This window comes from Natator depressus, chromosome 23 (assembly GCF_965152275.1).
Source record: "Natator depressus isolate rNatDep1 chromosome 23, rNatDep2.hap1, whole genome shotgun sequence".
Classification (NCBI taxonomy): Eukaryota; Metazoa; Chordata; order Testudines; family Cheloniidae; genus Natator; species Natator depressus.
Window position 1 is genome coordinate 23124935 of NC_134256.1, and position 26669 is coordinate 23151603.

A 26669-nucleotide genomic window follows, 5' to 3' on the forward strand; every position below is an offset into this window, starting at 1 on the left:
CCGGCTACCCCCAACATAGCCACCCCATCATGCCAAGGCTGTCCCGGGGCCCCCAACATAGCCGCAGTCACGTCAAGGCTGCTCTCTCCCACAACCACACCCCCTAGCCATGGCCACCCACTCGTTCCACCACGTCCCCTCCTCCCCAGGGCTCTGCAAGTCCCCCATGACACTAGGGTCATGCCCAGACCACCTGCACTGGCCTCACAGTCACGACGGCTCTGCCCCGTCCCTTCCATCAGCCCTAGCTCAAGGCCTCACAGTCGTGCCAAAGCTGCCCCATGCCCCCAACTGCCCCAGCAGGGAAATGTTGCTGCACCCAGCTCCAACCCCCAACCTCATATGGCAGGCCTCAGACACCATTTTGTGCCACCCATGGCTATGGGGAGCTGTGGCTGAGGCCATCCCGCCAGTGTGCGAGAAACCCGGCCCCTGGTCTGTGGCACCCGCTGATCAGACTATCAGGGACGCTGACACCTGTACAGACGCCTCAACACGCCATCTTGTCTAGCTCAGAGACGCCAACCTTCTGGAGGTGCCTGGCCTGGTCGGTAATAACCCAAGCCCAACAGCAGAGGGCTCTCCAGTCCCGATCGGAACCTGGGCCCTAAACTAGTATATGGGCCATGCTTGGCTAAGGCGTGAGGCATTGGGGCAAAGGGGTGGGGACTGGGAGCCAGGATTCCTGGGTTCTGTCCCTGGCTCCGGGAGGTGAATGGGGGCTGGTGGGTCAGAGCAGAGGCGGCCATCCGCGTCCTCAGACAAAGCAGCTGCCCCAGATGGCCTTTAGCCCCACACCCCCGAGAGGGGAAAGGCCCTGTCTCCCATTCCCTGTCCCCCTGAGCCAGCCAGCCCCTGCCCCTGTCCCAGGTGGGTGAGGGGTGTGGTGGGGGGGCTGCCCACTCCCCCCCTCCCCCAGGAAGCGCTTGGCGAGATGAGCCGAGCTTTAATTGGCCTTACAACAGCTGCTGCGAGCTAATCCCCCCCGACTTTAATTTCTGCCTGTGCTCTCTGTTCCTGCGGGGGAGGGGGTGGGGGGACAGGGATTATAACCCTCCCTCTCTCACATCTCCCCACCCGGGGGCCTGGGTGTCAGGGCCTGGCCGGGGCAGCCAGCTCCAGGATTGGACCAGGGGTCCGTAAGGCGGGGCTGCCTGGATTTACACCCCCCCTCAGTTTCTGTGGGGGACGCATCCTGCCCTGATTTCGCTGGATCCCTGCCCAGCCCCTCCTCTCCCCGGTCCAGGGCTGACAAAAGCTGCTAATAGTGACATCCTAACCCTCCATCCAGAGCCTGGGAATGTGGAATAGGGGGTCACAGTGCCATGGGGGATGGTGCAGCGGGGATGGAAGGGTGGTGACCCCAGATAGACTCAGTCCCAACTCCCCGATCTGCAGCCTCCTGCTAGCCCAGCCCTGCCCCCGCCCAGCTCTGCTGGTGCCCCTCACTCCCGACCCGCAGCCCCTGCTAGCCCAGCCCTGCGCCCCCCAGCTCTGCCGGTGCCCCTCACTCCCGACCCGCAGCCCCTGCTAGCCCAGCCCTGCCCCCCCAGCTCTGCCGGTGCCCCTCACTCCCAACCCGCAGCCCCTGCTAGCCCAGACCTGCGCCCCCCAGCTCTGCCGGTGCCCCTCACTCCCGACCCGCAGCCCCTGCTAGCCCAGACCTGCGCCCCCCAGCTCTGCCGGTGCCCCTCACTCCCGACCCGCAGCCCCTGCTAGCCCAGCCCTGCCCCCCCAGCTCTGCCGGTGCCCCTCACTCCCGACCCGCAGCCCCTGCTAGCCCAGCCCTGGGCGCCCCCCAGCTCTGCCGGTGCCCCTCACTCCCGACCCGCAGCCCCTGCTAGCCCAGACCTGCGCCCCCCAGCTCTGCCGGTGCCCCTCACTCCCGACCCGCAGCCCCTGCTAGCCCAGACCTGCGCCCCCCAGCTCTGCCGGTGCCCCTCACTCCCGACCCGCAGCCCCTGCTAGCCCAGACCTGCGCCCCCCATCTCTGTCGGTGCCCCTCACTCCCGACCTGCAGCCCCTGCTAGCCTAGCACTGGCCTTCCCCAGCTTTGGGTAGGCTGGGGTTTGCAGCAGGAAGCTCAGCCCACTCCATGCCCCACGCACTCCCGCTAATCCCTATCAGCACAAGCTCCCGATTTAGCCCTAATCCTGGCTCCTCAAGGTGATCCCCCCCCCCCGCTCCAATGGGGATTTGGCCCATGGCTCCCCTATGGAGCGGCAGGGCCTGTGCACCTTGGCAGACGTGGAAGTGGTGTAAATGCTGATTGCAGCTCCAAATTACCCCCCCTGCAAAGGCTCCTGGGAGATGTAGTCCCAATCCTGCCCCCCATCCCTGTGGCACCGGGATTCATGGTGTCATGGTGCCATCTAGTGGCATGTTGCCAGCTGTGCAGAGCCCAGGACAGCAGAAAACTTGTGAGGGGAGCATGGGCTTGGTGGCACACCAATCACAGGTTGGATGGCGAGGTGGGGCCGATCACGGGGTGGGGCAGACCGTGGGGTGGGGCCAATGGCAGGGCAGAGCAGATCATGGGGCAGGTGGTGAGGCAGGATGGATCGCGGGGTGGGGCAGGTCCCACGGCGGGGGAGATGGCAATGAGGGTGGATGGTGAGGCGGGGCGGATCGTGGGGTGGGACGGATCATGGGGCAGGTGGCAGGGCGGGGTGTGGGGCGGGCCGGGGCAGGTTGTGAGGCAGGTGGCAATATGGGCAGATAGTGGGACGGGGTAGGCAGGTCACAATGCGAGGCGGATTGTGAGGCGGGGCAGGTGGTGGGGCCGGGCAGGTGGCAATGCGAGGCAGGGCAGGCAGGTGGTGTCACTGTCAGACTCACAGATCGTGCCCACTCTTGGCCCCGTGTGGTCCGTGGGGGGAACCCCCTTCAGTGAGACAGCCCTTCTCGGGGGTCCACTCTCTCTCAGGGGTCCAGCCCCTCCACCTCCTGGAGCCGCACTCTCTGAGCCTTAGCACATCTGTCTCTGCTGTGGGCACCCTCAGGGAGTCCACTCGCTCTGGACCCCTGGGGCTTCCACGCCTGTGACGAAGTGGGACTGTTCTTAATCTTTTCTCTGAATATTGTGGGGGTGCCTCAGTTTACCCTATGCAGTTCTTAAGTCTCTAGGGGGTGGGGTAAGGGGGTATGGTCGTTGTAGAGCCCTAGAGGGCAGGTGTGTGCAGGGGTCTGGACACAGAGAATGGCCGACACCCTGTTTCCTGGCAACTGATGGCCTGGGCCCTTCCCCCTGCGAGGTGAGAGCTAAAGGGTTTGAGAACAAAGGAATCCGGTGACCTCCTGGCCCGGGAAAGGGACAAAGCCCAGAGGAGGGGGGGCTGGAGAGAGTTTCAGTTTCGCGCTGGGTGGTCAAATGCAGGGAACCCCAAGGCTGGGGTCTTAGCTCCCTGCCCCCCAGAAGGACTTGACTGAGGGGTCCTGGTTGTACCCATAAGCTCTGTTTTAGACTGTGTTGCTATTGTCCAATAAACCTTCTGTTTTACTGGCTGGCTGAGAGTCTCAGTGAATCCCAGGAAGAGGGGTGCAGGGCCCAGTCTCCCCCACACTTTGTGACAACGTCCAGAGAGAATAATGCCCCCCTGTTCTCTAGACTGGAGTGACACTCAGCCGGCATAAAGCAGGAGGGTTTATTGAGCATCTGAACCCAGCATAGGAAACTCTCTGGGCCTCAGGCCTGGCCCCCCTCAGCCCAGCACATCCCAGTCTCCCCTGCATCCAGCTGGGCTCTGCCTGCTCCCTCTCTCCAGCCCAGAGCCCGCTATCACTGGCCCCAAGCGCCCCCTCTGTCCATTGTCTTCTCTCCAGGTAAACAGATGGCCTGGGCCCCCTCTCCTGTCCTCTGGCTCCTCTGGCTGGAACTGCCTGGTCAGAACACTGGGTCCTCTCTCTGCAGCCCATTGTCCTCCCACTGACCAGACCCGGCAGCTGGGCCGCTGGATCCCCAGTCACCAGTCGCTGGGGTCTCCATTCTCCACGGGCCCAAGTTCCCTCGCCGGTCCTCTGTAACAACAAACTCCCTCTCCCATCCCCTTGTTAAACCAGTAATACGCAGGGAAACTGAGTCCCACCCCCTCTGCATGCAAACCCCTGGAAAACAAGGAAAAAACAAGAAAACCCCCACTTCGTCACAGGTGGCAATGCAGGCGGATCGTGGGGCAGGATGGATCGTGGGGCAGGATGGGCAGGTGGCAACACGCAGGGTGGTTGGGCTGGGCAGATTGCGGGGCAGGGCCCATCGCAGGGCGGGGCGGATCATGGGGCAGGGTGGGCAGGTGGCAATGCGGGCGGATTGTAGGGCAGGGCCCATCACAGGGCGGGGCGGGCAGGTGGCAATGTGGAGCAGTTGGTGGGGCAGGGCCCATCGCAGGGCGGGGCGGGCAGGTGGCAATGCAGGGCAGGTGGTGGGGCAGGGCCCATCGCAGGACGGGGCGGGCAGGTGGCAATGCAGGGCAGGGCCCATCGCAGGGCAGGGCAGATTGTGGGGCAGGGTGGGCAGGTGGCAATGCGGAGCGGGTGGTGGGGCAGGGCCCATCGCAGGGCAGGGTGGGCAGGTGGCATGCAGGGCAGGTGGTGGGGCAGGGCCCATCGCAGGGCAGGGCGGATCATGGGGCAGGGTGGGCAGGTGGCAATGCGGAGCGGGTGGTGGGGCAGGATGGATCGTGGGGCAGGGTGGGCAGGTGGCAACACGCAGGGTGGTGGGGCTGGGCAGATTGCGGGGCAGGGCCCATCGCAGGGCGGGGCGGATCATGGGGCAGGGTGGGCAGGTGGCAATGCAGGCGGATTGTAGGGCAGGGCCCATCGCAGGGCGGGGCGGGCAGGTGGCAATGTGGAGCAGTTGGTGGGGCAGGGCCCATCGCAGGGCGGGGCGGGCAGGTGGCAATGTGGAGCAGTTGGTGGGGCAGGGCCCATCGCAGGGCAGGGTGGGCAGGTGGCAATGCAGGGCAGGTGGTGGGGCAGGGCCCATCGCAGGGCAGGGCGGATCATGGGGCAGGGTGGGCAGGTGGCAATGCGGAGCGGGTGGTGGGCCAGGGCGGTCAGGTGGCAATGTGGGCAGATTATAGGGCGGGGTGGATCGTGGGGCAGGACGGGCAGGTGGCAATGTGGGGCAGGGCGTATTGTGGGGCGGGGCGGGCAGGTGGGAATGTGGGGCAGGTGGCGGGGCAGGGTGAATCGTGGGGCAGGGCGGGTGGATTGGGGGCTGGGCGGACCGTGGGGAGGGGCAGGCAGGTGGCAATGCGGAGCAGGTGGTGGGGCAGGGCGGATTGTGGGGCGGGGCAGGCAGGTGACAATGCGGGGTGGATCGGGGCAGGGCAGATCTTGGAGCGGGGCAGGCAGGTGGGAATGCGGGGCAGATCGTGGGGCAGGGCAGATCGTGGGGCAGGGTGGGCAGGTGGCAATGCGGGGGGATTGTGGGGAAGGGCGGATCGTGGGGCAGGGCGGGCAGGTGGTAATGTGGGCGGGTGGTGGGGCGTGGTGGATCATGGGGCAAGACGGGCAGGTGGTAATGTGGGCAGGTGGTGGGGCGGGGTGGATCGTGGGGCAGGGCGGGCAGATGGCAATATGGGGGATTGTGAGGCAGGGCGGATTGTGGGGCAGGGCAGGCAGATGGCAATATGGGGGATTGTGAGGCAGGGCGGATCGTGGGGCAGGGCAGGCAGGTGGGAATGCGGGGTAGATCGTGGGGCAGGGCGGATCCTGGGGCTGGGTGGGCATGTGGGAATGCGGGGCAGATTGTGGGGCAGGGCAGATTGTGGGGCGGGGTGGGCAGGTGGCAACGTGGGGGGATTGTGGGGCAGGGCGGATCGTGCGGCAGGGCGGGCAGGTGGTGGGGCAGGGCGGGCAGGTGGCAATGCGGGCAGGTGGTGGGGCGGGGCGGATTGTGGGGCAGGGTAGGCAGGTGGCAATGCGGGGGGATTGTGGGGCAGGGCCCATCGCAGGGCGGGCCCGACTGCTCAGCACATGGGGCTCAGGCACATTGCAGGAGACCCCTGGGGATGGGGCCAGCAGTTCCCAGCCCCGGGCGGCTGGCGGGTTATGGCCCGTGGTCGGTGCCCCTGCCCCGCGCTGCGCGAACCAGGCTTCGCCCCAGGACATGAACAGGAGGAAACACTTGCCCACCCAGAGCACGGTCAGCCTGTGGAACCCCCTGCCACAGGACATTGTGCAGGCGGGGCAGCGAGGAACGGGGGACAGGTCCAGCGCTGGCCGCTAGCCATGATGGCCAGGCACGCAGCCCCCTGCCTGGGGTGACCCCAGACCTCTGACAGCCAGGAGCCTGCGGGGGAGCCGTGTGGGTCCCAGGATAACGGTTCTGTTCTGTTCGCTCCCCCAGAGGCTCCAGCACGGGCGCAGTTGGAGGATGTCTGCCCTGGCTTTGCTGGGCTAGCATGGGCTGCGGGTCAGGAGTGAGGGGCACTGGCAGAGCTGGGGGGGGCAGGGCTGGGCTAGCAGGGGGCTGTGGGTCGGGAGAGGGGCACCGGCAGAGCTGGGGAGTGGAGGTTTGGAGGGTCTGTCCCAAGATTTGGGGGGTCCTGGAGGGTCTCCCATTAACCCTTTCTCCTCCAGGGTCCTATTAGTAGGTGTTCGGCCCCAGTGGGTCTCTGAGTCACCCCCCATATCTCCCCCCACAAAGCCAGGGCTTAATCGGGGCTCGGGCGTGATTAGTCTTTGGCAAAGCTGCTTGACTCCGTGGCTAAGCCCATCTTTGCAGCCCTTGGGCTGTGCTGGGCACGGCGCTGCTGGGGGATAAGCCCGGCTCAGCTGAGCTTTCCAGTTTTAGGGGCGATTAAGGAAGGAGCCAGTGTTAACTAGGGCAAAGACAGATCCTGCTGTCCCTCCCCGCACGGCCCAGGGCACCCCCCGGCTCCCTAGGGTATAAAAGACCCCTCTCTCGGCCCCTCCACCACTCGCTGCCGCCCGCCATGGCCCCCCCGCCCGTCTGAGCGCCCTGGGGCCCACTGGTGCCACGGTGACACAGGGCTGGGCTGTGCGCGGGCACAGGGACGCTACCTCTCCGTCTGCAGCCGCTGCGTTCCCTCCCTCCTGCCGGTGCCCCGGCTGCTAGCTGGTTGTGTGTCTGTCCATCCATCCATCCCGAGACCATATCTATCTATCTATCTGTCTATCTATCCCCATCCACCCCATCTATCTACCTATCCCCACACCCCCCTCTATCTATCTATCCATCCCCATCCACTGTCTCTCTTTCCATACACACCCTCCATCCATCCTGTAGCCTCTCCATCCACCCACTACCTCTGCATCCATCCCCACAAACACGCCTCCCCGCACGGCTCCCTGCCCGCCTCGGCCGCTCCTTCCTGCCAGCCATGCACAAGACCCGCGACTTGCGGGATGACCTCCCGGAGGACTTTTTCATCCCGGTGCCTCTGGACACAAAGAATCTGACGGCGCTGAGCCCATTCCTGGTGCCGCAGACACACCTGGGCAGCCCGGTCATCTTCATGGGCATGTCGGCCTTCATGTTCCTGCTCATCATGCTGGGCGTGCCCATCAACGTCCTCACCATCTTCTGCACGGCCAAGTACAAGAAGCTGCGCTCCCACCTCAACTACATCCTGGTCAACCTGGCCATGGCCAACCTGCTGGTGATCTCCGTGGGCATCACCACGGGCTTCTATAGCTTCTCCCAGATGTACTTCGCCCTGGGCCCCACGGCCTGCAAGATCGAGGGGTTCGCCGCCACGCTGGGGGGTGAGTGGGGCTGCAGCTCGGGAGTGAGGGGCACCAGCTGGGCTAGGGTGGGGGGCAGGTCTGGGCTAGCAGGGGCTGCGGGTCGGGAGTGAGGGGCACCGGCAGGGCTGGGGGGCCCAGGGTGGCTATCAGGGGGCTGGGGTCGAAGGCAGGCGGTCGGGGGATGGGATCCCTGCTGCCCCGTTGCTCTCAGCCGCTCCACCTCAGGCATGGTGAGTCTCTGGTCTCTGGCCGTCGTGGCCTTCGAGCGATTCCTGGTGATCTGCAAACCCCTGGGGAACTTCACGTTCCGCGGCACCCACGCCATCATCGGCTGCCTCCTCACCTGGATCTTGGGCCTTGTGGCTTCTGCACCCCCCCTTTTCGGATGGAGCCGGTAGGTGTCGTCTGGGGGAGCCCAAACTGAGCTAGCAGGGGCTGCGGGTCGGGAGTGAGGGGCACCGGCAGCCTGGGGGGCCCAGGGCTGGGCTAGCAGGGGCTGCAGGTTGGGAGTGAGGGGCACCGGCAGCCTGGGGGGCCCAGGGCTGGGCTAGCAGGGGCTGCGGGTCGGGAGTGAGGGGCACCGGCAGGGCTGGGGGGCCCAGGGCTGGGCTGGCAGGGGCTGCGGGTCGGGAGTGAGGGGCACCGGCAGGGCTGGGCTAGCAGGGGCTGCGGGCCGGGAGTGAGGGGCACCGGCAGGGCTGGGGGGGGCCCAGGGCTGGGCTGGCAGGGGCTGCGGGTCGGGAGTGAGGGGCACCGGCAGGGCTGGGGGGGGCCAGGGCTGGGCTAGCAGGGGCTGCGGGCCGGGAGTGAGGGGCACCGGCAGGGCTGGGGGGCCCAGGGCTGGGCTGGCAGGGGCTGCGGGTCGGGAGTGAGGGGCACCGGCAGGGCTGGGCTAGCAGGGGCTGCGGGCCGGGAGTGAGGGGCACCGGCAGGGCTGGGGGGGGCCCAGGGCTGGGCTGGCAGGGGCTGCGGGTCGGGAGTGAGGGGCACCGGCAGGGCTGGGGGGGGCCAGGGCTGGGCTAGCAGGGGCTGCGGGCCGGGAGTGAGGGGCACCGGCAGGGCTGGGGGGCCCAGGGCTGGGCTGGCAGGGGCTGCGGGCCGGGAGTGAGGGGCACCGGCAGGGCTGGGGGGCCCAGGGCTGGGCTGGCAGGGGCTGCGGGCCGGGAGTGAGGGGCACCGGCAGGGCTGGGCTGGCAGGGGCTGCGGGCCGGGAGTGAGGGGCACCGGCAGGGCTGGGCTGGCAGGGGCTGCGGGCCGGGAGTGAGGGGCACCGGCAGGGCTGGGCTGGCAGCCGTCTGTGTCCCCCCCAGGTACATCCCCGAGGGGCTCCAGTGCTCGTGTGGCCCCGACTGGTACACGACCAACAACAAGTGGAACAACGAGACCTACGTGATCTTCCTCTTCTGCTTCTGCTTCGGGGTCCCCCTCAGCATCATTGTCTTCTCCTATGGCCGCCTGCTTCTGACGCTGCGGGCTGTGAGTGCCCCTGACGGGCCCACCGAGTCCCCTCTCGCTGCCCCCGTGTCCCCCGAGTCCCGTCCCACCGCCCTGGCCCCCCGGATTCCCGTCCCGCCGCTCCAGCCCCCTGAATCCATTCCTGCCACCCCGTCCACCCGACTACCCTCCTGCCCAGGGCCCCCATGAGTCCCCTCTTGCCACCCTGGGGCCCCCCTACTTCCCTCCCACCCCAGCCCCCCCTGACTCCCCTCCCACCCAGGGCCGCCCCGAGGCCCCCCAACTCCCCTCCTGCTGCCCCGGGCCCCCCGACTCCCCTCCTGCCGCCCCGGGCCCCCTGAGTGCCCTCCCGCCGCCCTGGGGTCCCCCAACTCCCCTCCTGTGTGCACAGGGCACCCCCAACTCCCTTCCCGCTGCCCTGGGACCCCCCAACTCTTCTCCTGCAGGCTCAGGACCCCCCAAGTCCCTCCTGCTGCCAAGGGCTCCCCCGACTGCCTCCCTGCCACAGGGCCCCCCAACTCCTGCCAGCACAGATACCCCTGGATTGCCCCCACCACCACGGCCTCCCCTGGTTTGCATCCTGCTCTCACGAGCACCCCAACTGCCCCCACTGCCACTGGGCCCCCCCAACCCCCTCCTGCCACCAAGGGGACCCCTGACTCCTGCCAGCCCAGAGACCCTTTCTGCACCTGACTGGCATAGGGTCCCCCCTCCATCCCTGCCCACCTACCACCGTCCTCCCCACTGGCACAGGGACACCCTCACCCCCTTCCTCCCATCAGTACGGGGACCCCCCAACCTTCCCACCATGGGGACTGCCCTGGGCCCTTCCCTTCCACTGGGACCCCCCACATTGCTCTGCAGCCACGGGGAACTCCATGGGGTCACAGCGCTGGGAAGTCCATGGGGTGCCCTTGGAGCAGGCGGCATGTGGGGCTTGGCCCCCATCCCAGGGCGGTGCTCCCCTGCTGGGGGCTGTGGGGGTGGGGCAGCCGTGTGGTGGGGGTGGGGACCAAGCTGGCGTGACATGGACAGGGACAGGGCGAGTTTGGGCGGAGCCGGCTTTATTGGAGCTTCATACAGTGGGGGGGGAGACAGTGCTGGGACATGCCCCTTCCCCCCCCAGCTTCACCCCCAGGCCTCCCTTCCAATGGGCTTGGGTGGATCCCACCAGTACTGTGGACTTCTGCCCCCCCTAGCTGTCCCCGAGCCGTCAAAAGATAAGGGGGGGTCCCAGCAATATGGTGCCTCCCCCGTGGCACAGAGTGCATTTGCTTCTCACCCCCACAGGCAGGTCCCTCCCCCCACAACAGCCTCCCTGGCCACCCCCCAACCTTGTGGGTTTGTGTGAGCCCCACCAATATGGCCACCTTGCGCCATCCGCATCCCCATGTGGATTAGGGTGGGTGCCTATGTTCCCACAGGGATTAGGGTGGGTCCTACCAATATGGACACTCTGTGAGCTCCATGCCACCACATGGATTAAAAGGTGGGTGCCACAGTCATGGCTGCCCTGCACCGTCCGTGTCCACGTGCAGGTTATGGCTACCCCATGCGGATTAGGGTAGGTCCCACTGATATGGCCGCCCAACATGAATGAGGGTGGGTCCCACCAAGATGGCTGACCGCAGCGAATGAGGGTGGGTCCCTGTGCTGTGGCCCCATGTGGTTAGAGTGGGTCCCACTGCCGTGGCCGTCCATCTCCCGTGCCGATTCGGATGGGTCCCAGCAATATGGCCGCAGCGGCCCCACAGATGAGGGCGCGCCCCACTGAATCGTTACCGTGTCCCATGGATGAGGGTGGGCCCCACACAATGACCATCCCTGCCCCCCACGGATGAGCGCAGGCCCCAAGCAATGGCCGCTGTGCCCCACAGATGAGGGTGAGCCCCATGCAATGGCTGTCCCTGCCCCCCACGGATGAGTGCAGGCCCCAGGCAATGGTCGCCATGTCCCATGGATGAGTGCAGGCCCCAGGCAATGGCCGCCGTGTCCCATGGATGAGGGTGGGCCCCACACAATGACCATCCCTGCCCCCCACGGATGAGTGCAGGCCCCAGGCAATGTTCGCTGTGCCCCATGGATGAGCGCAGGCCCCAGGCAATGGCTGCCATGTCCCATGGATGAGGGTGAGCCCCACACAGTGGCTGTCCCTGCCCCCCATGGATAAGCGTAGGCCCCAAGCAATGGCTGCTGTGCCCCACAGATGAGGGTGGGCCCCAGGCAATGGCTGCTGTACCCTTGCATGAGAGCGCGCCCTACCCAATCCTCCCTGCCCCCCACAGGTGGCCAAGCAGCAGGAGCAGTCAGCCACGACCCAGAAGGCCGAGCGGGAGGTGACCAAGATGGTGGTGGTGATGGTGGCCGGGTTCCTGGTGTGCTGGCTGCCCTACGCCTCCTTCGCGCTGTGGGTCGTGACGCACCGTGGGGAGCCCTTCGACGTGCACCTGGCCTCCATCCCCTCCGTCTTCTCCAAGTCCTCCACCGTCTACAACCCCATCATCTACGTCTTCATGAACAAGCAGGTCGGTGCCGCGCCAGGCGGGGCTGGCAGGGGGCCGGCATGGGGCTGGGCTGGGCTGGGGGGAGCTGGCTGAAGGGAATGGGGGGCTGGGGGAGGCTGGGCTGGGCTGGGGGGAGCAGGCTGAAGGGAATGGGGGGCAGAGGGGGCTGGGATAGGGACACGCCGGGAAGTGAGCTGGCAGAAAAGAGAGGGGTGCAGTTAGTGGGGCTGTGGGGTGCCCCCCACGCTCAGCCCCCCGCTGACTCCCCCCTCTTGCAGTTCCGCTCCTGCATGCTGAAGCTGGTGTTCTGTGGCCGCAGCCCCTTCGGGGAGGACGACGACGTCTCGGGGTCCTCGCAGGCCACCCAGGTCTCCTCCGTCTCCTCCAGCCAGGTGTCCCCGGCGTAGGCCAGCAGGCCCTGCTCGGGGGGGCCCGAGATATCCCAGCATGCCCTGCTGTGGGGGGCGAGATATCCCAGCATACCCTGCTCGGGGGGGCCCGAGATATCCCAGCATGCCCTGCTGTGGGGGGGGGCAAGATATCCCAGCGTGCCCTGCTGTGGGGGCCCTCCCCGAGCTATCCCAGCGTGCCCTGCTGTGGGGGGGCCCCGAGATATCCCAGCGTGCCCTGCTGTGGGGGGGCCCCCGAGATATCCCAGCGTGCCCTGCTTGGGGTCCCCCCCTGAGCTATCCCAGCGTGCCCTGCTCCGGGGAGGGGCCCAGGACACCCCAGCATACCCTGCTCCGCCACAGAGACAGTCCAGCTCAGTATCCCAGCATGCCCTGGGGGACCCGGGCGTCCTGGGGGCTGCTCCCCTTGCTGGGCTCGGCCGGTGCGGGAGCTATATGTCAGGGGGATGGGGGGGCTCTGAGCCCCTTGCAGCCCCCCCCAGCGCCCCCAACCGGGTCGAACCCGGGTCCCTTCCCCCCAGCCCCCAACAGGCAGAGCAGCGAGGGGTGAGTGACAGGAGACAGAGTCCCCCCACAGTCCCTCCTGGCCCCCCAGCGACGGACCTGGCAGGGGGCCCACCCGCAACTTGTATATTGTAAATATGAGCCTGGTTATTACCCCACCCCCGCTCTAATTACCCCCCATGGCTGTAATTAATTACCCCCTGCTCTAATTACAGCCCCCAGGGCTGTAATTCCCCCCCCCCCCACGTCACTCGGGTAAATAAAACGCAGCTTCGGTTCCCAGCGTCTAGGGTTTTTATTAGCCGGGGGGGCCGTGTGGGGAGGTCACTTGGGGGGCAGCACAGGAGCCGTGGGGGGAGCCCTGCCCGGGGGGACCCCGCCACACAGGGCCTTGCTGTGAGCCACAAGGACAGGGGGAGGCACTGGCGACAAGGGGGGCCCCTGGCCCCCTGAAACCCCCCCACCTTGCCCAGTGCTCTGCTGTAGTGCCCCTCCCCTGGCTCCACGGTCCCCCCGGCCCCCTGGTACCCTGCCCCCCCCACAGTCCCCCTGAGTCCCTGCCCCCCACGGTCTCCTGTTCCCCCCAGTGCCCTGCTCTCCACAGACCCCTGGTGTCCTGCCCCCCCCATGGTCCCCCATTCTCCCCAGTGCCCTGCCCCCCATGGACCCCTGGTTTCCTGCCCCTCCCGCAGTCCCCCATTCCTCCATCCCATTGCCCTCCCCCACCATTGTCCCCCATTTCCTCCCCGGTGTCCTGGCCCCCTGCTGTCTCCCATCTCCCACCGCCATGGTCCCCCATCCCGCCCAGTGCCCTGCCCCCCTGCGACGTTGGGGGGCGCGCACCCGAGTTCTGCTAGTAGTGAACTTTTTTCAAGTGTAAATAGTTCAGAACTAGCGGAATTCCTGGCGAACGCCCCAAAGATAGGGGGCAAGGCACCAGCCCCCAAGCCCCCAAAATCCCACCCCTTGCACCCCTCACCCAGCCCCCCACCCCCCAAAGTCATGCATCCCACCCCAGCTCTCTGCATTCCTCACCCAGCCCCTCCCCCTGCATTCTCCCCCCCCCCGGTGCCCTGCACCCCTCACACAGGCCCCCACCCCCAGCGCCCTGCATCCCTCACGCAGCCCCCCCCCACCCCCCTGCACCCGCCCTGGTGCCCTGCACCTCTCACACCGTTCCCAACACCTCACCACCTCAATTCACCCCACCCGGCCACAGCCACGCACCTGAGACCCCCAATGCCTGACCCAGTCCCCTGGAGCCCCCTTCCGCAGGTACTTATCTGCCTCGTGCTCTGTCTGCGCTGGACACGGCTCCAGCCCCCCGGCGCTGGGGGGGGAGGGGCTCCTGGCCTGCCCCCCGACTCCTTCATGGGAAAGGGGAGAGAGAAGAGGGGGAGACCCCATTCAGTCATCCCCATGGCCCCTTGGCATGGCAAGGGGGGACAGAGCCACCCCTATCCCCCACCCGATAGCACCCCATCCACCAACTCTGCCCCCCATAACACTGCCATCCACCAGTGCCCTGACCCGTCATCCCTCCAGAGCACCCCCAACCCCGCCCTCTCCCCTGGAGGATCACATGCGTGTCTGGGACCCGAGGAGCCACCCAGACGCTGCCCATGCAACACACAGCCGAGGACCCCCGACCCACAGACATTGCGCACGACCACCCCAGAGCCACCGCCCCCCCCAGTGCGTGGCATGAGTATCCCAGATCCCCCGCCCGGTGCGTGGCACGAGTATACCAACACCCCCCCGGTGCATGGCACGAGTATCCCAGATCCCCCGCCCGGTGCGTGGCACGAGTATCCCAACACCCCCCCGGTGCATGGCACGAGTATCCCAGATCCCCCGCCCGGTGCGTGGCACGAGTATCCCAACACCCCCCCGGTGCATGGCACGAGTATCCCAGATCCCCCGCCCGGTGCGTGGCACGAGTATACCAACACCCCCCCGGTGCATGGCACGAGTATCCCAGATCCCCCGCCCGGTGCGTGGCACGAGTATCCCAACACCCCCCCGGTGCGTGGCACGAGTATCCCAGATCCCCCGCCCGGTGCGTGGCACGAGTATCCCAACACCCCCCCGGTGCATGGCACGAGTATCCCAGATCCCCCGCCCGGTGCGTGGCACGAGTATCCCAACACCCCCCCGGTGCGTGGCACGAGTATCCCAGATCCCCCGCCCAGTGCGTGGCACGAGTATCCCAGATCCCCCGCCCAGTGCGTGGCACGAGTATACCAGCACCCCCCCGGTGCGTGGCACGAGTATCCCAGATCCCCCGCCCGGTGCGTGGCACGAGTATACCAGCACCCCCCCGGTGCGTGGCACGAGTATCCCAGATCCCCCACCCGGTGCGTGGCACGAGTATCCCAGATCCCCCGCCCAGTGCGTGGCACGAGTATCCCAGATCCCCCGCCCAGTGCGTGGCACGAGTATCCCAACACTCCCCACCCGGTGCGTGGCACGAGTATCCCAGATCCCCCGCCCGGTGCGTGGCACGAGTATACCAACACCCCCCCGGTGCGTGGCACGAGTATCCCAGATCCCCCGCCCGGTGCGTGGCACGAGTATACCAACACCCCCCCGGTGCGTGGCACGAGTATCCCAGATCCCCCGCCCGGTGCGTGGCACGAGTATCCCAGATCCCCCGCCCGGTGCGTGGCACGAGTATCCCAGATCCCCCGCCCGGTGCGTGGCACGAGTATACCAACACCCCCCGCGGTGCATGGCACGAGTATCCCAGATCCCCCGCCCGGTGCATGGCACGAGTATACCAACACCCCCCGCCCGGTGCGTGGCACGAGTATACCAACACCCCCCGCCCGGTGCGTGGCACGAGTATACCAACACCCTCCCGGTGCGTGGCACGAGTATACCAACACCCCCCGCCCGGTGCGTGGCACGAGTATCCCAGATCCCCCGCCCGGTGCGTGGCACGAGTATCCCAACACTCCCCACCCGGTGCGTGGCACGAGTATACCAGCACCCCCCGCCCGGTGCGTGGCACGAGTATACCAACACCCCCCGCCCGGTGCGTGGCACGAGTATCCCAACACTCCCCACCCGGTGCGTGGCACGAGTATACCAACACCCCCCGCCCGGTGCGTGGCACGAGTATACCAACACCCCCCGCGGTGCGTGGCACGAGTATCCCAGATCCCCCGCCCGGTGCGTGGCACGAGTATCCCAGATCCCCCGCCCGGTGCGTGGCACGAGTATACCAACACCCCCCGCGGTGCATGGCACGAGTATCCCAGATCCCCCGCCCGGTGCATGGTACGAGTATACCAACACCCCCCCGCTGCATGGCACGAGTATACCAACACCCCCCGCCCGGTGCGTGGCACGAGTATCCCAGATCCCCCGCCCGGTGCGTGGCACGAGTATCCCAACACCCCCCACCTGGTGCGTGGCACGAGTATCCCAGAGGCGCCCCCCCCCGGTGCGTGGCACGAGTATCCCAGACACTCACCTCCAGTGCATGGCACGAGTATCCCAGCCCCCTGCCCAAGCCCCCTGGCTTCCCCGTGCCCGACGACTCACGCATGTGCACTTGGGTCCTGCAGCTCCAGTCCTGGGGGGGTGTCCGGGGGGCTTTGGGGTGCCGGCCCCAGCTCTGCTCAGTGCCCCAGCTCTGCTCCCTGCCCAGCACGGCCCCTTTTCCGCACCTGGGAGATTAAACTTTCCAGTTTCCTTTAATCAGACTCCCCTGGAGCGACCCGAAAATCCGGGGATTAGGGGGGCGGGGGGTGGTGTCACCTCCCATCAGCTCAGCGCACAGAGCACCTGGGGGGATTAGTGCAGGAGGGAGGGGCAAGAGCAGGGGGGCCAGTGAGGGGCCATGGGGGGGGAGAGGAGGGGCAGCGGGGAAGGGACAGAACCCAGAGCCCCCAGCTGAAGGGCCATTGGGGACTCCAGTTCTCAGTGTGCCCCATGGGGAGGTGGTAGGGGGCACTGGAAGGCAGAGGACGGGGCAGAGGGGAAAGAGGTGGGGCCAGAGGGGCACCGGGGGGGGCGTTGCCCTCCCAGGGGGCCCAGCAATGCCCACCCCATGCCTGCATTGGGGGTATATAGGGGTCCTGTCCTCGCTCCCTCCCCCGCTCCGAGGGGGTGCCCAGAGGTACTGGCCCCTCCTTAATCCTCCCTGATCCCTCCGTTAGCCCTAATTAGCAATTAAGGCTCCATTGGGGCTATTTATAGGGGAATGGGATGGGGGCAGCTCTCCCAGCCCTGGACAATGGGGTTTCCCACCCCCACCCCTTGCCCCACCACGTCTGACACCCCTGGGGGCAACTGAGTGGGGGGGCCATGTGGGAGCTGGGCACTGGTTGCCCCCCATTGGCACCCCCCAGATGTGGGGCGAGGGGGGTCAGCATGGGGGTCATTGCTCCTGCCCTGGATAAGCCCCCCCACTCCCAGCGCCAGCCTCGATCCTGCCCCCCCGCCCAGCTGAGTGCCCTAGTTGGCACCAAGCCCTGATATACAGCGGCCCCCACGCACCCGCCCTGGTGATATAACAGCCGGGCCCAGGGCTGACCCAATTCGCACCTCACCCTAACCGGATTCTGCCCAAGCCACTCGGGCTGACGGCTCCCTTTCCCTGCCCACAAACCAGCCAGTCCTGCCCTGGGGCCCGGTGGGAGCCGGTGCCCCCTAGAGGGAACAGGCCCCTGCCCCATTCCCCGCCCCGCTGAGCCAGCCAGTCCCGCCCTGGGCCCGGGTGGGAGCCGGCGCCCCCTAGAGGGAACAGGCCCCTGCCCCATTCCCCGCCCTGCCGGTTATGTTATGAGGTGTAGGTCTTGGGGGTAGTCAGAGGGAACTCAGTGTTGTGTTGGGGGGTTCATGCGTGTGGACGTACTGTTGCTAGCTGTGTACGTTGTGGTGTCTTGGGGATGTGGGAGTGTGTGGGCGGGTTTTGGGGTGTATCTGTTATGTCCGTGTGTCCGAGGGCGTGTTGGCCTGTAGCTGTTGGGTTGTGTGTGTGAGGGGGTGTAGGCGTGTCAGTGTGTAGGTGCTAGGGTTGCATTGGCGGTCAGTGATAGCGTGCAAGTGTCTGTCTGATGGGGTGCAGCTGTTGTGTCTGAGCAGGTGTCACAGGGTCCCCAGGCGATGCTCTGGGCCTGCTTCCCACGAAGCCGGGCAGGACTCTGGGGGAGCCTCCTCTCGGGGAGCAGACTATCGCCAGGGCAAACAGCTCACCCGGCTTCCACCTTCCTGGGTCCGACCTCGGAGCCTTCAGCCTCCTCTGCCCCTCCCTGCGCTTCCCACAGCGAGTCCGCTCAGGTGGGGTCCTGGGGGGGCCAGAGGGTCCTGCCCCCCAACTCCGCAGGCAGACGTGACTCTCAGCCAGCCAGGGAAACAGAAGGTTTATTAGACGACAGGAACAGGGTCTAACACAGAGCTTGTAGGTACAGAGAACAGGACCCCTCAGCTGGGTCCATTCTGGGGGGCAGTGAGCCAGACAACCCTGTCTGCCCTTCACTCCATGTCCCCAGCCAGCCCCAAACTCCCTCCCCCTCCAGCTCCTCCTCCTCTGAGCTTTGTCCCTGTCCCCGGCCAGGAGGTCACCGGATTCCTTTGTTCTCCAACCCTTTAGCTCTCACCTGGCAGGGGGAAGGGCCCAGGCCATCAGTGGCCAGGAGACAGAGTGTCGCCATTTATGCACCCTGGCCCTTTGCTCTGCAACAGTTACACCCCCTGCCTTATCCCACCCCCTAGAGACTTACGAAATGCCTAGGGGAAACTGAGGCACCTCTACAGTGTTCAGAGGAAATATTAAGAACAGTAACAACAAGGAATCCGGTGGCACCTTCTTTAAGGTGCCACCGGACTCCTTGTTGTTTTTGTGGATACAGACTAACACAGCTCCCGCCTGATAATTAAGAACAGTCCCACTTCATCACAGCAGGTGTTGGAGCATAGCTGTTGGGATTGTATCAGGGTATGTGAAGATTTTCATCGATTCATAGATATTAAGGTCAGAAGGGACCATTATGATCATCTAGTCCAACCTCCTGCACAATGCAGGCCACAGAATCTCACTCACCCACTCCTGCAATCAACCTCTCACCTATGTCTGAGCTATTGAAGTCCTCAAATCATGGTTTAAAGACTTCAAGGTGCAGAGAATCCTCCAGCAAGTGACTCGTGCCTCACGCTGCAGAGGAAGGCGAAAAACCCCCAGGGCCTCTGCCAATCTGCCCTGGAAGAAAATTCCTTCCCGACCCCTTGATCAGCTGAACCCTGAGCATGTGGGCAAGATTCACCAGCCAGATACCCAGGGTATCTGTTTTGTTGCAGGGTAGGTGTTGGCACTGGGTTGTTGTGTGTGTGGCAGGGTGTTGTTGTCAGGTTGACGGGGTTGTGTCAGTGTGTGTTGGAGAACGGGTGTCTGCGTAGGTGTTGGGGTGAGTCTTTGCCTGATGGGGTGTAGATGTGTGCATGTCATGAGGCATAGATGTCAGGTCAGAGTGTGATCAGGTGTCCGTGTGGAGATACTGTCCACATGTGCATGATGTGGTGTCAGTGTTAGTGTGTGTAGCTCATGGGACATTGTTTCAGGGCGTGATGGGGTGTATGGGGGTGTTGGTACATAAATGTCAATGTGTATAGATGGGATGGGGTGTAGCTGCTGGTCTGTAGATGTCACTGTTGGGGTGTGTGACGTGGTGTAGGTGATGATGTGTGTGGTGAGGGGTAAGGGACGGGGTGTAGCCAATGTGGTTTAGGGGCTGGTGTGTTAGTATGCCAATGTGTGCATGTGGCAGGGTGTAGCTGACAGTGTGTGTGACATTGAGTAGCTGTTGGGGTGCGTGTGATGGGATGGAGAAGTCGGGGTGCATGACAAGGGATAGCTGTTGGTGATATGGCACAAGTGAGGAGTGTGGCTGTTGGTCTGTGTGTGCATGATGAGAGGGTAGGTGACAGGGTGTAGGTGAGTGATACAGTGCAACTGAGATGGGGTGTGTGCATGGTTCAGTGGAGGTGATATGGTGTGTGTGTGATGGGGTGTGGGTGATTAAGTGTAGGGGATATGGTGTAAGTGAGAGGGTGCGCATGATAGCTGCGTATGATGGGGCACAGCGACAGGGCGCCGTGCAGGTGTGTGGGATATGGTGCATGTGACATGGTATGGGTGTTAGGGTGTAGGTGATGTGTGTGCATGTGATGGGATGGAGTAACAGAGTGTAGCAATAGGGTGTTGGTGACAGGGTGTAGGAAATAAGGTGTGGCTGACGGTGTGTGGGAAGCTTGGAGGTATCATAGTGTAGATGATAGAGTGTAGGTGATGGAGTGTGTCAGTGTAGCTAACACGGTGTAGGTGACAGGGTGTGGATGATGGTGTGTGTGTGACATGGTGTAGTTGATTTTCTGTAGGTAACAGTGGGAGGGTCATGTTGTATAGGTGACGCTGTGTAGGCAATAGGGTGTGTGCGAGCAATGCAGTGTAAGTGATGGTGTGTGTGATGTAGTGTAGGTAACAGACTGCAGGTGACAGTGTGGGTGTGTGACAGTGTAGGTGACGGGGTGTAGTTAATTGGGTGTGGGTGATGCAGTGTAGGCAACAGACTATGGGTGACAGTGTGGCTGTGTGACATGGTGTAGGCAATAAGGTGCGGGTGATGGTGTATGTGCGAGTGATGGGGTGTGATGAGAGGCAAGTGGCAGGTGATGAGGTGTGTGTGGGTGGCAGAATGAGTGCAGGTGTTGAGTGTGATGGGGTGCAGGTGATGGGATGTGCGAGGGTAACAGGATGTGCTGAGATGCAGGTGACAAGATGCGGGTGACGGGGTGTGTGAGGGTGATGGGGTGTGGTTGGCAGGGTGTGTGCGCAAGTGATGGGCTGAATGCGGGTGATGGGGTGTATGAGGATGACGGGGTGTGATAAGGTGTGGATGACAGGGTGTGATGGGATGCGGGTGACGGGGTGTGTGCAGGTGACAGGGTGAACGCAAGTGACAGGATGCGATGGAGTGCAGGTGACGGGGTGTGTGAAGGTGATGGGGTGCAGGTGACAGGGTGTGTGTACAGGTGTCGAGGTGAATGTGGGTGACGGTGTGTGCAGGTGATGGGGTGTGTGCAGGTGACGGGGTGAATGTGGGTGAAGGGGATGTCATGAGGTGTGGGTGACAGGGTGTGTGTGCAGATGACGGGGTGAACGCAGGTGACAGGATGCGATGGAGTACAGGTGATGAGTTGTGTGAAAGTGACAGGATGTGATGAGGTGCAAGTGACAGGGTATGTGAGGGTGATGGGGTGTGGGTGACAGGGTGTGTGTACAGGTGTCGGAGTGAATGTGGGTGACAGGGTGTGTGCAGATCATGGGGTGAGACAAGGTGTGGGTGACGGGGTGAATGCGGGTGATGGGATGAGGTGCAGCTGATGGGATGTGGGAAGGTGACAGGATGTGACGAGTGACAGGGTGTGTGTACAGATGCCGGGGTGCATGCAGGTGACTGGGTGTGTGAGGATGATGGGGTGTGATGAGGTGTGGGTGATGGGATGTGTGTGCAGGTGACGGGGTGTGTGAGGGAGATGGGGATGTGATGAGGTGCGGGTGACGGGGTGCGTCGAGAAGCTGGTCTCCCCACCTCCCTCGCCTGTTGACAAACAGTCGCTCTGGCTGTGCAGGGCAATGGGCTGGCAGGTGTCTCTGGCCTAGTTAGGAAAATGGGCCATTAGGAAATTGCCGGGCTGGGCCGTGCTGAGAGGGGATTAGCTCTGGGCTCCCTCTAATCAGCCCCCCTGATCTCTCACCTGAAGTGTCCGGCAAAGTCACCGCGCGTGACGCCTGGCGCCCGGGAGCCGCCGCGCAAGGGGCTGGGAGATCGGGGCGGGGAGGGGGACTAAACCTGCAGCCCAATTAAAGGATCAAGAGCTTTTGGGGGATCTGGCTCTGGCGCTGGGGTGTAATCCGCCCCGGGGGGGTGGGCTATAAAGCAGGCACTGCCCGGGAACCGGGCGTAGAGCGGGCGCCGGGAGAGGGGGACGCTAGACCGACGGGGTGCGAGCGGGCACGGCAGGTGGCGAAGAGGGAGCGACCCAAACGGGCAGGGCAGGGCAGGGGGAGCGCGGCGGGGCTCGGCGGGGGGCTGCAGCGGGACGGGCACCATGACGCAGGCCTGGGACGGGGCTGTTTTTGCCGCCCGGCGGCGCAACGATGATGACGATACAACCCGGGACAGCGTCTTCGTCTACACTAACAGCAACAACACGCGGGGTGAGCACAGGGCGCCGGGGCACCGCGGGGAGAGGAGTCGGGGCGCGGGGGAGAGGAGTCGGGGCGCGGGGGGGCTGGGGCACCGCGGGGAGAGGAGTCGGGGCGCGGGGGGGCTGGGGCACCGCGGGGAGAGGAGTCGGGGCGCGGGGGAGAGGAGTCGGGGTGCAAGGGGGCTGGGGCACCGCGGGGAGAGGAGTCGGGGCACGGGGGAGAGGAGTCGGGGTGCAAGGGGGCTGGGGCACCGCGGGGAGAGGAGTCGGGGCGCGGGGGAGAGGAGTCGGGGTGCAAGGGGGCTGGGGCACCGCGGGGAGAGGAGTCGGGGCGCGGGGGGCCGGGGCACCGCGGGGAGAGGAGTCGGGGCACGGGGGGGCTCGGGCACCGCGGGGAGAGGAGTCGGGGCGCGGGGGAGAGGAGTCGGGGTGCAGGGGGTCTGGGGTATCGCGGGGGAGAGGAGTCGGGGCGTAGGGGGGCTGGGGTACCGCAGGGGAGAGGAGTCGGGGCGGAGGGGGTCTGCGGTACCGCGGGGGAGAGGAGTCGGGGTGCAGAGGGTCTGGGGTATCGCGGGGGAGAGGAGTCGGGGTGCAGGGGGTCTGGGGTATCGCGGGGGAGAGGAGTCGGGGCGTAGGGGGGCTGGGGTACCGCAGGGGAGAGGAGTCGGGGCGGAGGGGGTCGGCGGTACCGCGGGGGAGAGGAGTCGGGGTGCAGAGGGTCTGGGGTATCGCGGGGGAGAGGAGTCGGGGCACGAGGGAGGAGGTGGGTCCCAGGGGGCTGGGGTACCACAGGGAGAGGAGTCAGGGTGCAGGAGTCGGGGTGTGGGGGAGAGGAGTCGGGGTGCAGGGGGGCTGGGGTACTGCGGTGGAGAGGAGTCGGGGCGTAGGGGGGCTGGAGTACCGCGGGGGAGAGGAGTCGGGGGGCTGCGGTATCGCGGGGGAGAGGAGTCGGGGCGGAGGGGGGCTGGGGTACCGCAGGGAAGAGGAGTCAGGGCACGAGGGAGGAGGTGGGTCCCAGGGGGCTGGGGTACCACAGGGAGAGGAGTCGGGGCGCGGGGGAGAGGAGTCGGGGCGCAGGGGGTGGGGTACCGCGGGGAGAGGAGTCGGGGTGCAAGGGGGCTGGGGCACCGCGGGGAGAGGAGTCGGGGCGCGGGGGGGCTGGGGCACCGCGGGGAGAGGAGTCGGGGCGCGGGGGAGAGGAGTCGGGGTGCAAGGGGGCTGGGGCACCGCGGGGAGAGGAGTCGGGGCACGGGGGAGAGGAGTCGGGGTGCAAGGGGGCTGGGGCACCGCGGGGAGAGGAGTCGGGGCGCGGGGGAGAGGAGTCGGGGTGCAAGGGGGCTGGGGCACCGCGGGGAGAGGAGTCGGGGCGCGGGGGGGCCGGGGCACCGCGGGGAGAGGAGTCGGGGCACGGGGGGGCTCGGGCACCGCGGGGAGAGGAGTCGGGGCGCGGGGGAGAGGAGTCGGGGTGCAGGGGGTCTGGGGTATCGCGGGGGAGAGGAGTCGGGGCGTAGGGGGGCTGGGGTACCGCAGGGGAGAGGAGTCGGGGCGGAGGGGGTCTGCGGTACCGCGGGGGAGAGGAGTCGGGGTGCAGAGGGTCTGGGGTATCGCGGGGGAGAGGAGTCGGGGTGCAGGGGGTCTGGGGTATCGCGGGGGAGAGGAGTCGGGGCGTAGGGGGGCTGGGGTACCGCAGGGGAGAGGAGTCGGGGCGGAGGGGGTCGGCGGTACCGCGGGGGAGAGGAGTCGGGGTGCAGAGGGGTCTGGGGTATCGCGGGGGAGAGGAGTCGGGGCACGAGGGAGGAGGTGGGTCCCAGGGGGCTGGGGTACCACAGGGAGAGGAGTCAGGGTGCAGGAGTCGGGGTGTGGGGGAGAGGAGTCGGGGTGCAGGGGGGCTGGGGTACTGCGGTGGAGAGGAGTCGGGGCGTAGGGGGGCTGGAGTACCGCGGGGGAGAGGAGTCGGGGGGCTGCGGTATCGCGGGGGAGAGGAGTCGGGGCGGAGGGGGGCTGGGGTACCGCAGGGAAGAGGAGTCAGGGCACGAGGGAGGAGGTGGGTCCCAGGGGGCTGGGGTACCACAGGGAGAGGAGTCGGGGCGCGGGGGAGAGGAGTCGGGGCGCAGGGGGTGGGGTACCGCGGGGAGAGGAGTCGGGGTGCAAGGGGGCTGGGGCACCGCGGGGAGAGGAGTCGGGGCGCGGGGGGGCTGGGGCACCGCGGGGAGAGGAGTCGGGGCGCGGGGGAGAGGAGTCGGGGTGCAGGGGGTCTGGGGTATCGCGGGGGAGAGGAGTCGGGGCGTAGGGGGGCTGGGGTACCGCAGGGGAGAGGAGTCGGGGCAGAGGGGGTCTGCGGTACCGCGGGGGAGAGGAGTCGGGGTGCAGAGGGTCTGGGGTATCGCGGGGAGAGGAGTTGGGGTGCAGAGGGTCTGGGGTATCGCGGGGGAGAGGAGTCGGGGCACGAGGGAGGAGGTGGGTCCCAGGGGGCTGGGGTACCACAGGGAGAGGAGTCAGGGTGCAGGAGTCGGGGTGTGGGGGAGAGGAGTCGGGGCGCAGGGGGGCTGGGGTACCGCGGTGGAGAGGAGTCGGGGCGTAGGGGGGCTGGAGTACCGCGGGGGAGAGGAGTCGGGGTGCAGGGGGGCTGGGGTATCGCGGGGGAGAGGAGTCGGGGCGGAGGGGGGCTGGGGTACCGCAGGGGAGAGGAGTCAGGGCACGAGGGAGGAGGTGGGTCCCAGGGGGCTGGGGTACCAAAGGGAGAGGAGTCGGGGCGCAGGGGGGCTGGGGTACCGCAGGGGAGAGGAGTCTGGGCACGAGGGAGGAGGTGGGTCCCAGGGGGCTGGGGTACCACAGGGAGAGGAGTCAGGGTGCAGGAGTCGGGGCGCGGGGGAGAGGAGTCGGGGCGTGGAGGTCTGGGGTACCGCGGGGGAGAGGAGTCGGGGCGCGGGAGAGAGGAGTCGGGGCGCGGGGCCTGGGGTACCGCGGGGGGAGGAGTCGGGGCGCGGGGGGTGGGGTACCGCGGGGAGAGGAGTCGGGGCGTGGAGGTCTGGGGTACCGCGGGGGAGAGGAGTCAGGGTGCAGAGGGTCTGGGGTACCGCGGGGGGAGGAGTCGGGGCGCGGGGGGTGGGGTACCGCGGGGAGAGGAGTCGGGGCGTGGAGGTCTGGGGTACCGCGGGGGAGAGGAGTCAGGGTGCAGAGGGTCTGGGGTACCGCGGGGGAGAGGAGTCAGGGCACAAGGGAGGAGGTGGGTCCCAGGGGGTGGGGTACCACAGGGAGAGGAGTCAGGGTGCAGGAGTCGGGGCGCGATGGAGAGGAGTCGGGGCGCGGGGGCTGGGGTATCGCAGGGGAGAGGAGTCGGGGTGTGGGGGAGAGGAGTCGGGGCGCAGGGGGGCTGGGGTACCGCGGGGGAGAGGAGTCGGGGCGTAGGGGGGCTGGGGTACCGCGGGGGAGAGGAGTCAGGGCACGAGGGAGGAGGTGGGTCCCAGGGGGCTGGGGTACCACAGGGAGAGGAGTCAGGGTGCAGGAGTCGGGGTGTGGGGGAGAGGAGTCGGGGTGCAGGGGGGCTGGGGTACTGCGGTGGAGAGGAGTCGGGGCGTAGGGGGGCTGGAGTACCGCGGGGGAGAGGAGTCGGGGGGCTGCGGTATCGCGGGGGAGAGGAGTCGGGGCGGAGGGGGGCTGGGGTACCGCAGGGAAGAGGAGTCAGGGCACGAGGGAGGAGGTGGGTCCCAGGGGGCTGGGGTACCACAGGGAGAGGAGTCGGGGCGCGGGGAGAGGAGTCGGGGCGCAGGGGGTGGGGTACCGCGGGGAGAGGAGTCGGGGTGCAAGGGGGCTGGGGCACCGCGGGGAGAGGAGTCGGGGCGCGGGGGGGCTGGGGCACCGCGGGGAGAGGAGTCGGGGTGCAAGGGGGCTGGGGCACCGCGGGGAGAGGAGTCGGGGCACGGGGGAGAGGAGTCGGGGTGCAAGGGGGCTGGGGCACCGCGGGGAGAGGAGTCGGGGCGCGGGGGAGAGGAGTCGGGGTGCAAGGGGGCTGGGGCACCGCGGGGAGAGGAGTCGGGGCGCGGGGGGGCCGGGGCACCGCGGGGAGAGGAGTCGGGGCACGGGGGGGCTCGGGCACCGCGGGGAGAGGAGTCGGGGCGCGGGGGAGAGGAGTCGGGGTGCAGGGGGTCTGGGGTATCGCGGGGGAGAGGAGTCGGGGCGTAGGGGGGCTGGGGTACCGCAGGGGAGAGGAGTCGGGGCGGAGGGGGTCTGCGGTACCGCGGGGGAGAGGAGTCGGGGTGCAGAGGGTCTGGGGTATCGCGGGGGAGAGGAGTCGGGGTGCAGGGGGTCTGGGGTATCGCGGGGGAGAGGAGTCGGGGTGCAGGGGGTCTGGGGTATCGCGGGGGAGAGGAGTCGGGGCGTAGGGGGGCTGGGGTACCGCAGGGGAGAGGAGTCGGGGCGGAGGGGGTCGGCGGTACCGCGGGGGAGAGGAGTCGGGGTGCAGAGGGTCTGGGGTATCGCGGGGGAGAGGAGTCGGGGCACGAGGGAGGAGGTGGGTCCCAGGGGGCTGGGGTACCACAGGGAGAGGAGTCAGGGTGCAGGAGTCGGGGTGTGGGGGAGAGGAGTCGGGGTGCAGGGGGGCTGGGGTACTGCGGTGGAGAGGAGTCGGGGCGTAGGGGGGCTGGAGTACCGCGGGGGAGAGGAGTCGGGGGGCTGCGGTATCGCGGGGGAGAGGAGTCGGGGCGGAGGGGGGCTGGGGTACCGCAGGGAAGAGGAGTCAGGGCACGAGGGAGGAGGTGGGTCCCAGGGGGCTGGGGTACCACAGGGAGAGGAGTCGGGGCGCGGGGGAGAGGAGTCGGGGCGCAGGGGGTGGGGTACCGCGGGGAGAGGAGTCGGGGTGCAAGGGGGC

The 26669-nt window shown here is 66.9% G+C and overlaps 1 protein-coding gene across 1 annotated transcript; it reads left to right on the plus strand.

Annotated features, from left to right (window-relative positions):
- Positions 1 to 7346: 7346 nt before the first annotated feature.
- On the plus strand, positions 7347 to 12079 carry LOC141976642 (blue-sensitive opsin). The gene is made up of 5 exons (XM_074937729.1): positions 7347 to 7731; positions 7939 to 8107; positions 9024 to 9189; positions 11454 to 11693; positions 11951 to 12079. The coding sequence occupies exons 1-5, from the start codon at positions 7347 to 7349 to the stop codon at positions 12077 to 12079; spliced, it is 1089 nt and encodes a 362-aa protein (XP_074793830.1).
- The last annotated feature ends 14590 nt before the right edge of the window (positions 12080 to 26669 follow it).

What these genes read in the sequence shown, in the direction of transcription:
- LOC141976642 (XM_074937729.1), top strand. Translation starts at nt 7,347, where the DNA reads ATGCACAAGACCCGCGACTTGCGGGATGACCTCCCGGAGGACTTTTTC. An exon ending in GTTCGCCGCCACGCTGGGGG is followed by an intron (nt 7,732 to 7,938) that starts GTGAGTGGGGCT and finishes GCTCCACCTCAG; the next exon opens with GCATGGTGAGTCTCTGGTCT. An exon ending in TGCTTCTGACGCTGCGGGCT is followed by an intron (nt 9,190 to 11,453) that starts GTGAGTGCCCCT and finishes TGCCCCCCACAG; the next exon opens with GTGGCCAAGCAGCAGGAGCA.